General features: G+C 38.4%; 1 protein-coding gene and 5 non-coding genes across 6 annotated transcripts; 5 read left to right on the forward strand and 1 right to left on the reverse strand.

Annotated features, from left to right (window-relative positions):
• Positions 1-243: 243 nt before the first annotated feature.
• TRNAV-CAC (transfer RNA valine (anticodon CAC)) lies at positions 244-316 on the reverse strand. Its single transcript has one exon. It is a non-coding gene; the product is annotated as a tRNA-Val (tRNA).
• A 3,085-nt stretch (positions 317-3,401) lies between these two features.
• On the forward strand, positions 3,402-3,591 carry LOC149705435 (U2 spliceosomal RNA). Its single transcript, XR_016381394.1, has one exon. It is a non-coding gene; the product is annotated as a U2 spliceosomal RNA (small nuclear RNA).
• Positions 3,592-5,113: 1,522 nt separating this feature from the next.
• Positions 5,114-5,303, forward strand: LOC149705436 (U2 spliceosomal RNA). The gene has a single exon (XR_016381396.1). It is a non-coding gene; the product is annotated as a U2 spliceosomal RNA (small nuclear RNA).
• A 1,522-nt stretch (positions 5,304-6,825) lies between these two features.
• LOC149705437 (U2 spliceosomal RNA) lies at positions 6,826-7,015 on the forward strand. Its single transcript, XR_016381393.1, has one exon. It is a non-coding gene; the product is annotated as a U2 spliceosomal RNA (small nuclear RNA).
• A 1,522-nt stretch (positions 7,016-8,537) lies between these two features.
• LOC149705438 (U2 spliceosomal RNA) lies at positions 8,538-8,727 on the forward strand. The gene has a single exon (XR_016381395.1). It is a non-coding gene; the product is annotated as a U2 spliceosomal RNA (small nuclear RNA).
• Positions 8,728-12,452: 3,725 nt separating this feature from the next.
• On the forward strand, positions 12,453-12,782 carry LOC149705439 (myb-related transcription factor, partner of profilin-like). The gene has a single exon (XM_089865023.1). The coding sequence runs from the start codon at positions 12,453-12,455 to the stop codon at positions 12,780-12,782; it is 330 nt and encodes a 109-aa protein (XP_089721149.1).
• The last annotated feature ends 1,933 nt before the right edge of the window (positions 12,783-14,715 follow it).

Here is a 14,715-nt window from a genome sequence, read left to right on the forward strand (position 1 = left end):
AGTGAAGTGAAATAATTGTTAAATATTTATTATAACCCCTACACCACAGACACGTGGTAAGTCTAAGTTTTCCAATTATTATGTCCAATCACGATGGTTAAAACATGTATCTACCTAGGCTCGAACCACGGACTTTCCGTGTGTGAAGCGGACGTGATAACCACTGCACCATAGATACGTGGTAGCACTGAGTTTTCCAAGAGATATAGCTAATTCTTATGTCCAATCACGATGGTCAATACATGTATCTACCAGGGCTCGAACCTGGGACCTTCCGCGTGTGAAGCGGACGTGATAACCACCACACTACAGATACGTAATAACACTGAGTTTTCCAAGAGATCTAGCTAATTATTATGTCCAATCACGATGGTCAAGCCGTACTTCTGTAATTAACTAAAATTAACATACTTAGACTTAATTGTTTTGATCAAACTGGCTGATAGCACATCCTGAATACTTAGTTGTTAATTTAAGATGATTCCGAAAAGTATCTTCGCTGTAGTTTTTAAGTTATCGGTGGGGAAAAATCACGAAAAACCCATGTTAATCTCCATAGGAAATTAGCAAAATCGGGTGAATATTACTTTAACGTTACAAAACGGTATCAAGTCATATCTACAAGGGCCTACCGGCCCTGTAGAATTTAAAAAATCAGGCTTAAATTCGAATCTTTCAAATACATTGAAACAAGACGTGACTACCCGTTGGAACAGCAAATTAATTATGCTGGAATCGTACCAGAAAAATTCCATACCGGTCAAAGAAATTCTTTTGAAGCACAATCAATTGCATAGAATTACAGAAGTCAATGATACCCTCGTTGTAGAACTTGTGCAAATTCTACGTCCCTTCTTAACCTGTTCAATGAAGATGAGCGCCGAAAAAAGCCCGACCATTAACATTGTTGCCATTTGGTACGAGGTTTTACGGCAAGAACTAATTCCAAAAGAGAGAGATTCAACCTTGATAGCTCAGTTTAAAACGGAAGTCCTGGTTTGGTTCAATAAGTACTGTCAATTGAACGATATCTACTTCGCTGCATGCATGTTACACCCAAAGTAAAACTCATTTACGATGGCCACAAATGTAAGCTTCAGCTTTACGTCTTGCCGTTTGGCTGTTGTCCACCATATTAAGGTCAGATGTACTTAGCTGAAAGTTAATCGTTGTGAGCCACCGGGTTAATTTTAGTAAGAAAGAATTACATGAGGTTTCCTTTTCTAGATATAAAAAGTTACAATTTGCCAGCGATGATCAACGGAAAGCGGCGAAGAATATATTAAACTCCTGGATGGAGATTTATCTTTACTGGAAAGATTTGAAGATAACGAAGACGACGATGAACTCAGCATTTATATTGGACACTCGCTACCACGTTCAGGTTAAAACAATAAAGCGTTGCCGTACAACTACCTCTCAGTTGAATGCATCTGTAATCCACTAGACCCGTGCGATGCTGCCTTTTTTTACGATGCTTAATTGCCTCGGTAGTTAAATGGCATAAATACACAAGCTGTTTGAGCATACTTGTATATTTACCATGCTGATTCTTTCTTTTCCGGTATTATATAGCTGGTGAAGAGTTTGATCTCTTGGATTTCTGGAGGAAATCGACTCAGTTCCCAAAACTGCGAAGAGTAGCTTCGTGGGTACTGGCCATTCCTGCGACAGAGGCAACTGACGAAAGAACGTTTTCCAGCACTGGGGCAACGTTAAACATTAGACGTACAGAACTCATTGGTTCAACCTTATCGGATCTAACATATATACACAAAAACTACCTCAGTTATACTCAAAAGTGTCAATAAAACATATGTTTTTCAGATCCAATCCACTTATTTCTCAAAAATTGAGTGGGCATTCATGGGTATGCCGCGGGTGGGTGTGGATTAGGCGGGTTTTCCAGGAAGGGTTTGGGTTGAGTTCTAACTGCTACGGAGTGGGTGGGCATATCCGAACTGCGTTTTCATTTTGTGGGTGGGTAATGGTATTTTTCTGGTATTCGGGTTCCCACCTCTAATCCGGTTCACCGCATTTCAACCAATAAGAGTGCAGACAAAGACTTCCAAAGCGAGAACACTCCAGCCAAGCGAAGAGGGTAGCCTCTTTGTACCCTCTTTGCTGACATATGTCCATACTATCTCACTCCATTTTATCTCTATTTGCCATTGATACAAATAAACATATTTAATTTAAAGTGGCCAGTAAGCGATTTGCAGTAGATCAGCTCCAGGTTTTCGCACAGGCTCGAATCCAGCCTGAGACAAAATTAGTTTTTTACTGTTTGGATTAGGTAGTTCTCCCAAGATAAAATAACAACACTATATTAAGCGTAGGTCATGAAGAAAAAACAATCTGAAATAAGATTACAAGTTGATAAATCTGTGATTAAATGTGATGAACTTTGGGAGGGATGACGAATTCTTCTAGGAAATGAAATCAAAAAAACTATAGTTACTTAAGGGAGAGATAAGCCCTAATGGAATCATTAAATTTCAAACAATAACAGTCCTGAGAACCAAGGAAGGCCGAACGAAGAGGCTGATTCGGGGTTAACAAATAGAGAAAGAGAGCTGAAAGCTGTTTTCAACGTCCTTCCGAACCGGTCCCTTCGGTTGCCATTGGTTATTAGATGCAGATTATGCAACTTCGAAATATGGCGAAGCGCGTGCAGAGAAGCCTCGATACACCAATTGACAAGCCTTTTATTCCTTCATAAGCCCACTTCCTCGATACCCTTTATGCATTACCCAACAAAAGTTGATTAATCCGACGATATCAAATAGGTCTACTGTTTTCAAAATGGGGCGAAGTCGATCGCAGTGTCTTCTGCTTATATATAGAGTTTAGACGGAACATTGAATATTTATGTGGACGCAAAGACGTTAAATAGGTCTTAAATGTCACCAGTCAAAATTTGTTACGTATTGTAAGAAGACTTATCTTAATTAAATCCTAATTAATTTGTTGTCCGCGTAAGAAAACAAGGTACTCAACACATCAGACTCTATTTTACTTCCAGACTTTTGAAAATGGTGTATTGGGAAATCAAGATAAATCTAGCCATCCTATAGGGTTTTGAAATCCCAGTGGTTTTCAATGAGCGCCTGTAAAGATGTTTACTCTGCCGAACACAGATGTTCAAGGAATTGTGTCCACTAAGTCAGCAATTAAAACTAATTGATGTAATATTATTAAATTAATCAATATAGGGTTGGTAAAAAACTAAGATTGGGTATGTGGTACTTCTGTTCGCAGTGCATAGACTATTTTAGAGCAATTTTTCATCCAGTAAATAGCTTTTTTTTGTATAATTTCTAGTAATTAGGTTCTTAATTTAATTAATTAATTAGCGTTAATTAATGAAATATTTAAGCTTAATTAACCGTGCAATTAGTATCGCTTCTCGGCCTTTTGGCTAAGATCATGTGTAGTATCTGTTCTGATCAGCTTAATATCTGATCGGGTTCCATTGGGACCCTTCGATATTAACTCGCTTTTTGGAGCTGGGCGTAGTTTAACGGGCTTGCCCGACTTCGCCACGAGTCGACCTGATATTGCGTTACATTCAGGATCGGCTCACAACTTCTCTAATTAAATCAAAATTAAATACGCTTATTCTGAAGCAGCTAACATCAAAGAGATTAGGCGTTGAAGCTAACTGCTTGGGCAAGGCATTGTGGGAGTTCTCGCTTTACTGCTTTATCCTCAGGTTATATTTCCCTCTCTATATCCGATTCACCGCATTTCAACCAATAAGAGTGCAGAGAAAGACTTCCAAAGCGAGAACACTCCATCCAAGCAAAGAGGGTAGCCTCTTTGTATCCTCTTTGCTGACATATGTCCATACTATCTCACTCCATTTTATCTCTATTTGCCATTGATACAAATAAACATATTTAATTTAAAGTGGCCAGTAAGCGATTTGCAGTAGATCAGCTCCAGGTTTTTGCAAAGGCTCGAATCCAGCCTGTGACAAAATTAGTTTTTTACTGTTTGGATTAGGTAGTTCTCCCAAGATAAAATAACAACACTATATTAAGCGTAGGTCATGAAGAAAAAACAATCTGAAATAAGATTACAAGTTGATAAATCTGTGATTAAATGTGATGAACTTTGGGAGGGATGACGAATTCTTCTTGGAAATGAAATCAAAAAAACTATAGTTACTTAAGGGAGAGATAAGCCCTAATGGAATCATTAAATTTTCAAACAATAACAGTCCTGAGAACCAAGGAAGGCAGAACGAAGAGGCTGATTCGGGGTTAACAAATAGAGAAAGAGAGCTGAAAGCTGTTTTCAAGGACCTTCCGAACCGGTCGCTTCGGTTGCCATTGGTTACTAGCTGCAGATTACGAAACTTCGAAATATGGCGAAGCGCGTGCAGAGAAGCCTCGATACACTAATTGACAAGCCTTTTATTCCTTCATAAGCCCACTTCCTCGATACCCTTTATGCATTACCCAACAAAAGTTGATTAATCCGACGATATCAAATAGGTCTACTGTTTTCAAAATGGAGCGAAGTCGATCGCAGTGTCGTCTGCTTATATATAGAGTTTAGACGGAACATTGAATATTTATGTGGACGCAAAGACGTTAAATTGGTCTTAAATGTCACCAGTCAAAATTTGTTACGTATTGTAAGAAGACTTATCTTAATTAAATCTTAATTAATTTGTTGTCCGCGTAAGAAAACAAGGTACTCAACACATCAGACTCTATTTTACTTCCAGACTTTTGAAAATGGTGTATTGGGAAATCAAGATAAATCTAGCCATCCTATAGGGTTTTGAAATCCCAGTGGTTTTCAATGAGCGCCTGTAAAGATGTTTACTCTGCCGAACACAGATGTTCAAGGAATTGTGTCCACTAAGTCAGCAATTAAAACTAATTGATGTAATATTATTAAATTAATCAATATAGGGTTGGTAAAAAACTAAGATTGGGTATGTGGTACTTCTGTTCGCAGTGCATAGACTATTTTAGAGCAATTTTTCATCCAGTAAATAGCTTTTTTTGTATAATTTCTAGTAATTAGGTTCTTAATTTAATTAATTAATTAGCGTTAATTAATGAAATATTTAAGCTTAATTAACCGTGCAATTAGTATCGCTTCTCGGCCTTTTGGCTAAGATCATGTGTAGTATCTGTTCTGATCAGCTTAATATCTGATCGGGTTCCATTGGGACCCTTCGATATTAACTCGCTTTATGGAGCTGGGCGTAGTTTAACGGGCTTGCCCGACTTCGCCACGAGTCGACCTGATATTGCGTTACATTCAGGATCGGCTCACAACTTCTCTAATTAAATCAAAATTAAATACGCTTATTCTGAAGCAGCTAACATCAAAGAGATTAGGCGTTGAAGCTAACTGCTTGGGCAAGGCATTGTGGGAGTTCTCGCTTTACTGCTTTATCCTCAGGTTATATTTCCCTCTCTATATCCGATTCACCGCATTTCAACCAATAAGAGTGCAGAGAAAGACTTCCAAAGCGAGAACACTCCATCCAAGCAAAGAGGGTAGCCTCTTTGTATCCTCTTTGCTGACATATGTCCATACTATCTCACTCCATTTTATCTCTATTTGCCATTGATACAAATAAACATATTTAATTTAAAGTGGCCAGTAAGCGATTTGCAGTAGATCAGCTCCAGGTTTTTGCAAAGGCTCGAATCCAGCCTGTGACAAAATTAGTTTTTTACTGTTTAGATTAGGTAGTTCTCCCAAGATAAAATAACAACACTATATTAAGCGTAGGTCATGAAGAAAAAACAATCTGAAATAAGATTACAAGTTGATAAATCTGTGATTAAATGTGATGAACTTTGGGAGGGATGACGAATTCTTCTTGGAAATGAAATCAAAAAAACTATAGTTACTTAAGGGAGAGATAAGCCCTAATGGAATCATTAAATTTTCAAACAATAACAGTCCTGAGAACCAAGGAAGGCCGAACGAAGAGGCTGATTCGGGGTTAACAAATAGAGAAAGAGAGCTGAAAGCTGTTTTCAAGGACCTTCCGAACCGGTCGCTTCGGTTGCCATTGGTTACTAGCTGCAGATTACGAAACTTCGAAATATGGCGAAGCGCGTGCAGAGAAGCCTCGATACACTAATTGACAAGCCTTTTATTCCTTCATAAGCCCACTTCCTCGATACCCTTTATGCATTACCCAACAAAAGTTGATTAATCCGACGATATCAAATAGGTCTACTGTTTTCAAAATGGAGCGAAGTCGATCGCAGTGTCGTCTGCTTATATATAGAGTTTAGACGGAACATTGAATATTTATGTGGACGCAAAGACGTTAAATTGGTCTTAAATGTCACCAGTCAAAATTTGTTACGTATTGTAAGAAGACTTATCTTAATTAAATCTTAATTAATTTGTTGTCCGCGTAAGAAAACAAGGTACTCAACACATCAGACTCTATTTTACTTCCAGACTTTTGAAAATGGTGTATTGGGAAATCAAGATAAATCTAGCCATCCTATAGGGTTTTGAAATCCCAGTGGTTTTCAATGAGCGCCTGTAAAGATGTTTACTCTGCCGAACACAGATGTTCAAGGAAATGTGTCCACTAAGTCAGCAATTAAAACTAATTGATGTAATATTATTAAATTAATCAATATAGGGTTGATAAATAATTAAGATTGGGTATGTGGTACTTCTGTTCGCAGTGCATAGACTATTTTAGAGCAATTTTTCATCCAGTAAATAGCTTTTTTTGTATAATTTCGAGTAATTAGGTTCTTAATTTAATTAATTAATTAGCGTTAATTAATGAAATATTTAAGCTTAATTAACCGTGCAATTAGTATCGCTTCTCGGCCTTTTGGCTAAGATCATGTGTAGTATCTGTTCTGATCAGCTTAATATCTGATCGGGTTCCATTGGGACCCTTCGATATTAACTCGCTTTTTGGAACTGGGCGTAGTTTAACGGGCTTGCCCGACTTCGCCACGAGTCGACCTGATATTGCATTACATTCAGGATCGGCTCACAACCTCTCTAATTAAATCAAAATTAAACACGCTTATTCGGAAGCAGCTAACATCAAAGAGATTTGGAGTTGAAGCTAATTGCTTGGGCAAGGCATTGTGGGGGTTCTCGCTGTACTGCTTTATCCTCAGGTTATATTTCCCTCTTTATATCCGGTTCACCGCATTTCAACCGATAAGAGTGCAGAGAAAGACTTCCAAAGCGAGAACACTCCAGCCAAGCAAAGAGGGTAGCCTCTTTGTACCCTCTTTGCTGACATATGTCCATACTATCTCACTCCATTTTATCTCTATTTGCCATTGATACAAATAAACATATTTAATTTAAAGTGGCCAGTAAGCGATTTGCAGTAGATCAGCTCCAGGTTTTTGCAAAGGCTCGAATCCAGCCTGTGACAAAATTAGTTTTTTACTGTTTGGATTAGGTAGTTCTCCCAAGATAAAATAACAACACTATATTAAGCGTAGGTCATGAAGAAAAAACAATCTGAAATAAGATTACAAGTTGATAAATCTGTGATTAAATGTGATGAACTTTGGGAGGGATGACGAATTCTTCTTGGAAATGAAATCAAAAAAACTATAGTTACTTAAGGGAGAGATAAGCCCTAATGGAATCATTAAATTTTCAAACAATAACAGTCCTGAGAACCAAGGAAGGCCGAACGAAGAGGCTGATTCGGGGTTAACAAATAGAGAAAGAGAGCTGAAAGCTGTTTTCAAGGACCTTCCGAACCGGTCGCTTCGGTTGCCATTGGTTACTAGCTGCAGATTACGAAACTTCGAAATATGGCGAAGCGCGTGCAGAGAAGCCTCGATACACTAATTGACAAGCCTTTTATTCCTTCATAAGCCCACTTCCTCGATACCCTTTATGCATTACCCAACAAAAGTTGATTAATCCGACGATATCAAATAGGTCTACTGTTTTCAAAATGGAGCGAAGTCGATCGCAGTGTCGTCTGCTTATATATAGAGTTTAGACGGAACATTGAATATTTATGTGGACGCAAAGACGTTAAATTGGTCTTAAATGTCACCAGTCAAAATTTGTTACGTATTGTAAGAAGACTTATCTTAATTAAATCTTAATAAATTTGTTGTCCGCGTAAGAAAACAAGGTACTCAACACATCAGACTCTATTTTACTTCCAGACTTTTGAAAATGGTGTATTGGGAAATCAAGATAAATCTAGCCATCCTATAGGGTTTTGAAATCCCAGTGGTTTTCAATGAGCGCCTGTAAAGATGTTTACTCTGCCGAACACAGATGTTCAAGGAAATGTGTCCACTAAGTCAGCAATTAAAACTAATTGATGTAATATTATTAAATTAATCAATATAGGGTTGATAAATAATTAAGATTGGGTATGTGGTACTTCTGTTCGCAGTGCATAGACTATTTTAGAGCAATTTTTCATCCAGTAAATAGCTTTTTTTGTATAATTTCGAGTAATTAGGTTCTTAATTTAATTAATTAATTAGCGTTAATTAATGAAATATTTAAGCTTAATTAACCGTGCAATTAGTATCGCTTCTCGGCCTTTTGGCTAAGATCATGTGTAGTATCTGTTCTGATCAGCTTAATATCTGATCGGGTTCCATTGGGACCCTTCGATATTAACTCGCTTTTTGGAACTGGGCGTAGTTTAACCGGCTTGCCCGACTTCGCCACGAGTCGACCTGATATTGCATTACATTCAGGATCGGCTCACAACCTCTCTAATTAAATCAAAATTAAACACGCTTATTCGGAAGCAGCTAACATCAAAGAGATTTGGAGTTGAAGCTAATTGCTTGGCAAGGCATTGTGGGGGTTCTCGCTGTACTGCTTTATCCTCAGGTTATATTTCCCTCTTTATATCCGGTTCACCGCATTTCAACCGATAAGAGTGCAGAGAAAGACTTCCAAAGCGAGAACACTCCAGCCAAGCAAAGAGGGTAGCCTCTTTGTACCCTCTTTGCTGACATATGTCCATACTATCTCACTCCATTTTATCTCTATTTGCCATTGATACAAATAAACATATTTAATTTAAAGTGGCCAGTAAGCGATTTGCAGTAGATCAGCTCCAGGTTTTTGCAAAGGCTCGAATCCAGCCTGTGACAAAATTAGTTTTTTACTGTTTGGATTAGGTAGTTCTCCCAAGATAAAATAACAACACTATATTAAGCGTAACTAAGATATAAACAAAAATGTGTTTCCTATTAAATCTGCATTAGCCAAGAAACCCGGCGTTGCCCGGGATGTTTTAAGGATCTGAAGTCTATGTAGACGCCCACTCAAGTAAAACATCTCCTTGAAGGCATTTCTTTTTAACCAGTTATAATTCAACTATCAATCTTAATTAAACGATGCTCAATTAGAAGTTAATTATAAAGGTTACAGGTATACAATAAGAAGTTCTTAATAGGCTTAATGGCTAGGTGTTAGCACAAGTCCCAACCCTTGTGAAGAATTGAACCAAACTACTTCTAACGAACTTGATTTCCCTGGTGTTACTGATATCATAAGTTAATAAGATATGTTCCAAAAGTATGAGACTACCCATACTTCGTAGTGCTACAGACTTACAGCTCGAGCTAGTTCGAGAACGACGGAAGCGAGTATTGAAGTCCTACATTCGGTGGTTAATTTTGCAGGATTTCCATCTTCCTATTTAGTCTGAATTGCTAAGCCTTTGACAGCGCCTCATCAGGCGTATGTTGCTTTACCTCCAATCTATGACCTACTTCAATCACTTCATGACAAACTCCAGTTTGTAACCAGGAATTTGAAAACTTATTATGTAATATATCTTATGAAGTTATGGTTGTCCTTGATACAGTTTGACCAATCATATTCTGTAACCAATTGCAACTGTGTAGGTCAAGAAGAAAAAACATTCTGTAATAAGATTACAAGTTGATAAATCTGTGATTAAATGTGATGATGTAGCATGGCTACCAGATTCTTTGGAGTTTCTACTCCTTGGATCTGGCAGGGTATATATGCCTACATGCTACATGCTCCTCTTCCATATCAATTCGTTTGTGATTTTGATATAATTGCTAGGCAGTCACTAGTCAGCTTTCAGAGAGAGCAGTAGTTTTTGTTACATTAACTGTCAAGTGCACGGTTTAGTCGGGTTTATCCCTTTCTTTTCGATTAATAAAATAATAGAAGTTTTGTTCTATTTTTGGATTAAACTGTGAGTTGTCTTTATTCATTTTATGGCCCTCGGGAGTTTCTCCCTATTTAGTTAATTTCAATTGAGGGTTACATAAATGGCGCCCGAACAGGAACTCGACTCGACACGAAATGACTAGGCCTTAAGCCTTGGTCAGTCCCATAACTGTTGATCCTTGTCGGAATATCCGCCCCCCACGTGGCGTTAAGCCTTGGCTTCCATGATGGTAAATAAATAAGAGAATTAAATTAATTCTAGATTAATCATAATAAAATTAAATAAGAAATTAAAAATAAAAGTATCTTTGTAATTAATATACTGAATTAAGATAACTTACTTGTTTATATTGTATAAACTTAACTTAAATAAATAATGGCCTATTCGGACAATAAACAACAATGGAGATCACCTCGAACATCTGAGGATGAGGAGGATGATTCTACACTAAATGAAGGAGAAGATAAGTCAAAGGAAGATCTGTTTGCCTCTGCGGGGGATGATGGCGACACGCTAGCACCGCCAGAAACAGATGATCCTTTGAAGAATTTTTTACCGAATTCTTCGCTTTGAAGAAGAGGAGGATGAAGAGGATTCTGATACAAGAAAGAGGACGGCCGCCTCTTCAGTATTGGGATTTTCTCAAAATCAACTATTCCCTCATAAGAGCATTCCCGCTCCCCAGGTAAGTTCAACTCCCTCAAATTTCCCTCCTCAAACTGGAATTGATTACCTTGTTCCTCCCAAATCAACGTCTAAAAACGTTAGACCTAAAGTTAGTTTTTCAACCACTTTACCTAGTCCAAGAGTTAGGACCCAAATGTCTCCGTCTCGAAGAACCCCTCAATTAGGACCAGATACTACTGATGAGGAATTAAGATCCTTTATGTTACCCTTACTCCAAACCTTGGCTGATAATTCAACCACACAGGCTAACGCCGTAGCTCAGAATGTAGCAATAAATAAAGCTATAGCTACTAGTTTGATAAATAAGTTAGGGATCTACCCTCATTAATGAATAAAAGTACAATTCCTCAGACGGTAAAAGTCCCTATTGAACCGCCTGAAAGGTTAGCTTTTATGGGATCATCTAGCGATAATGCCTCAGAGTTTTTAGCTGCTTTTGAGGAATATGCTAAATTTCACAAGCTATCAAATGAAGACAGGCTAGCGGCATTGCCTCTCCTTTTACTAGGGCATGCCTTATATTGGTACAGGGATTTAATCCGTCATTATGACGATATTTGTAATGCAAACCCTGCCCATCCTCATTTAGCTTGGAAGACCTTTAAAAGGCACTTTAAAGCTCAGTTTAGAGACTCAGAAGCTGACTCTAAAAAAATCGCTTGATTTAAATTGGTGATATTAATCCAACAGATTGAAATCAAACAACCCTGATGGGAAGGTAACTTGGCCTGCCATTACTCTATTAAAATATTGAAGTATCGCAAGGGCTTGGAATTAAATTGGTCAAGTTATTAAACTCCCTTATGAATGAAAGAAGAAATTAATTAAGACAAAGTGTACTTTTGAAATATGCCAGGAGCCGGTTCTTTATGGTCGTCCCAACGAATAACAGTAACGGTATTTTCATATTTATTCAGATCTTCGGCCGTATTCTGCTGAAAACGTATACCACTCCCCCTGACTTAAGCTCGCGGACTGGTCGGTCAGGATCGAACTTAATGCTGTTGGTTGGATATCACGCTGATGACGCCATTTTGACCTAAGGGTGAGGATTGGATGTCCATATGGGCAGGACCTGAACATTCTGGTTCAGTTCAGTTCTTTACGTAGTCGGCACTATATTTTGGTGCAAGGTCAGTTAACACAACTTGAAGGTGTATTGAACCTTTAGAGGTCAGTGCAAGAGATCTTTGACCTTACTGTTCGGTGTACCGTGCCGTCTAGCGCCGAAACCCCTAATCAGACTTAAACAAATTCAGGAACTTTCAATTCGATCGTTTATACGGCATGTGTGACGTGAAGCTAAGTTGCGAAAAATAAGGTAATGTAATAATGATCGTTTTACGATATTATTTATAATGTGACTTTTAATTTTTAACAAACATTCGTTTTAATCGTTTTTTTTCCTCTGTCATGTTTGTATTTTGTCAAATACAAAACGAAATGAAATTGTTAAATAGAAAATAAACGAAACTGTTAATTTATCAAGGTTGATACATTTTACTCCATCTTACACGATGGCAGTTACATGTTCATACATTCTAGTTTTGCTAATATTCGTTTCTAATTAGTAAGTCATATAGCTTAAGAAATGGCACCGAAACTGAGGAAGGGGACATATTCCAATAACGAGATGGAATGTCTTGTCTCCCAATTTGTGGCAGTGCCCTCGTTACTGAGTAATCAGTACGGAAAATCCCAAGAGGAGAGGCGCAAAATGTGGCAAACCATTGCTGATCGTGTGAACCACATCAGTGGGCAACAGCGTACTGGGGAAGAGATAAGAAAGAAATGGGCTACGTTAAAGAGTTTCGTAAAAAAGCCTACAATAGCCTCGGAAGCGAAAAAGACTGGGGGAGGAAGCAATCGTGCCAGCCAGCTCACACCCATTGAGTCTCGTTTTGGCTGCATTGATTCCTAGGCCTCCATTTTTGGTATTGCCGGAGGCAACGAACTTTTGCATGTACCCTTTCTTCCAGGACCTTCGTCAGCACCACAATTTAATGAAACGTAAGTAACTTATTGTAATCCAAAGATATATGGTAAGAAAAGTAAACACATTATGCCGGTAAGTCCATATTTGGTACAAGTGCACATTTAGGTACTCCTTCGACTTGATAAGGTTGGTTTCACTAACCCATAAATGAGAGATTATTTACATTTGGAACTACCTCTTTCAGAATTGTCCGCATCCTATTGTTATTGTTTGTACCAACAGTCCCATCTAATGACAGGTGTCACCTAACGTGTTATGTACGTATTTTCATCACTGTTTAAGAAACTATTCCAATTAATTTCCCTATTTCAAAGTGAACATGCGAGAAGTGGTCTTTTCCGCGGTTATTCCTACAATTTTGTTGCCTATTAGAGATTGTTGTTAATGGTACCTATTGCGTAACAAAAAGTTGAGTTACAACCGCAGGTTTTGGAGTTTAAAAAATAAATTTATTTACAAAAAGGGTTTACAAGGTCACCCTCTAACGGACAGTCTTGACTCTCCTGAGTCGTGGTTCTAACTACCTTGGTGAGTAGCTCTCTCGTCCCGGAGGAGAGGCCAACTTCTCTTTCACGTAACATTTACACCTGGTGGAGGGTGCTACCAAATACTGGCGTCACATCTCCCCCCACCAAGCTTGGTTTTGCAGAGAAGAACCAAGGTGAATATAATATGAATAAAAAAATTAAACATATACAGGGTGTTTCTGGAAAGTCTGGCACAAATTAACAGGCATGTGCCTTGGGTCAAAAAGAGTCCGAAAGGTTCTATGACGTTTTGGGGTAAAGCGCTCCGTTGCGACGTTATGGGCTGTCAAAAGTAGGCCGAAAAACAAGGAAATTTTGCAGAATTATAGCTCTAGAATTGTGGTTTTGACCCAATTGTTTTCGATTATTGAGCATAAGGCAATGATCGAAATAAGTTCAAACCTAGTGGAAGACCGTGAACGTGTTAAACGGCCTAAAGCGTTAATCCCTTTGTTTTTATTAATGATTGTAATTAAAGGTAAGGAAAGTATCTCGGATATCGGTTACTTGTTTGTTCAGATGTACTGGTAACTGACCAGTCTTTTATTCTTTATTTCAATTAGACACATTACTTTTACAATAATTTGAATGAACCCCATGACTTTTACAATAATTCGAATGAACCCCATGACTTTTACAATATTAATTCGAATGAACCCCTTAACCTTTACAATAATTCGAATGAACCCCTTAAAATTTACTTTCCTCAACGACAAGTTCCCAATCGACAAACATTTATGGCAGTCGACAGACGCTTGAAGGGAACCGGGAAACTTCAACCGTCGGGACCTGAACCTCGTGCGGCGATTGTTCCCGAGGATGTAGGGGACACCGTTTTGACAATTTTCGAAGATGACCCAACAACCAGTACCAGGAATGTCGGGCGACAATTGGGCGATAACCATGTACTCGTCTGGATAATCCTTCGAGGACATCAGTTCCACCCATACCATTTGCAAAAGGTACAAGCTTTAAACGAAGCTGATTATCCGAGACGGGTCGATTTCTGCCAGTGGTTTGTGGCACGCGTAAATGACTTTGACTTTCCGCGTACTTTGCTAGTTTCCGACGAGGCTAATTTCTCGCGTGACGGGATACTTAATTTACATAACTATCACGAGTGGAAGCAACAAAACCCGCATGCGACCACTGTCATGAAACATGAATCATCAAGTTCAGTTTAGTTTGAACGTCTGGTGCGGAATTGTAGGAGATCATTTAATTGGGCCTTATTTTTTCAACCGAGGCTAAATGGGGAGGCGTACTTGACATTTCTGAGAGACGATTTACCGGAGCTTTTAGAGGACATACCGTTACGACTGCGACAAATA

This window comes from Phalangium opilio, unplaced genomic scaffold (genome assembly GCF_054372755.1).
Source record: "Phalangium opilio isolate 3A_F unplaced genomic scaffold, DU_Popi_V2 ptg000013l_1, whole genome shotgun sequence".
In the NCBI taxonomy this organism is placed as follows: Eukaryota; Metazoa; Arthropoda; class Arachnida; order Opiliones; family Phalangiidae; genus Phalangium; species Phalangium opilio.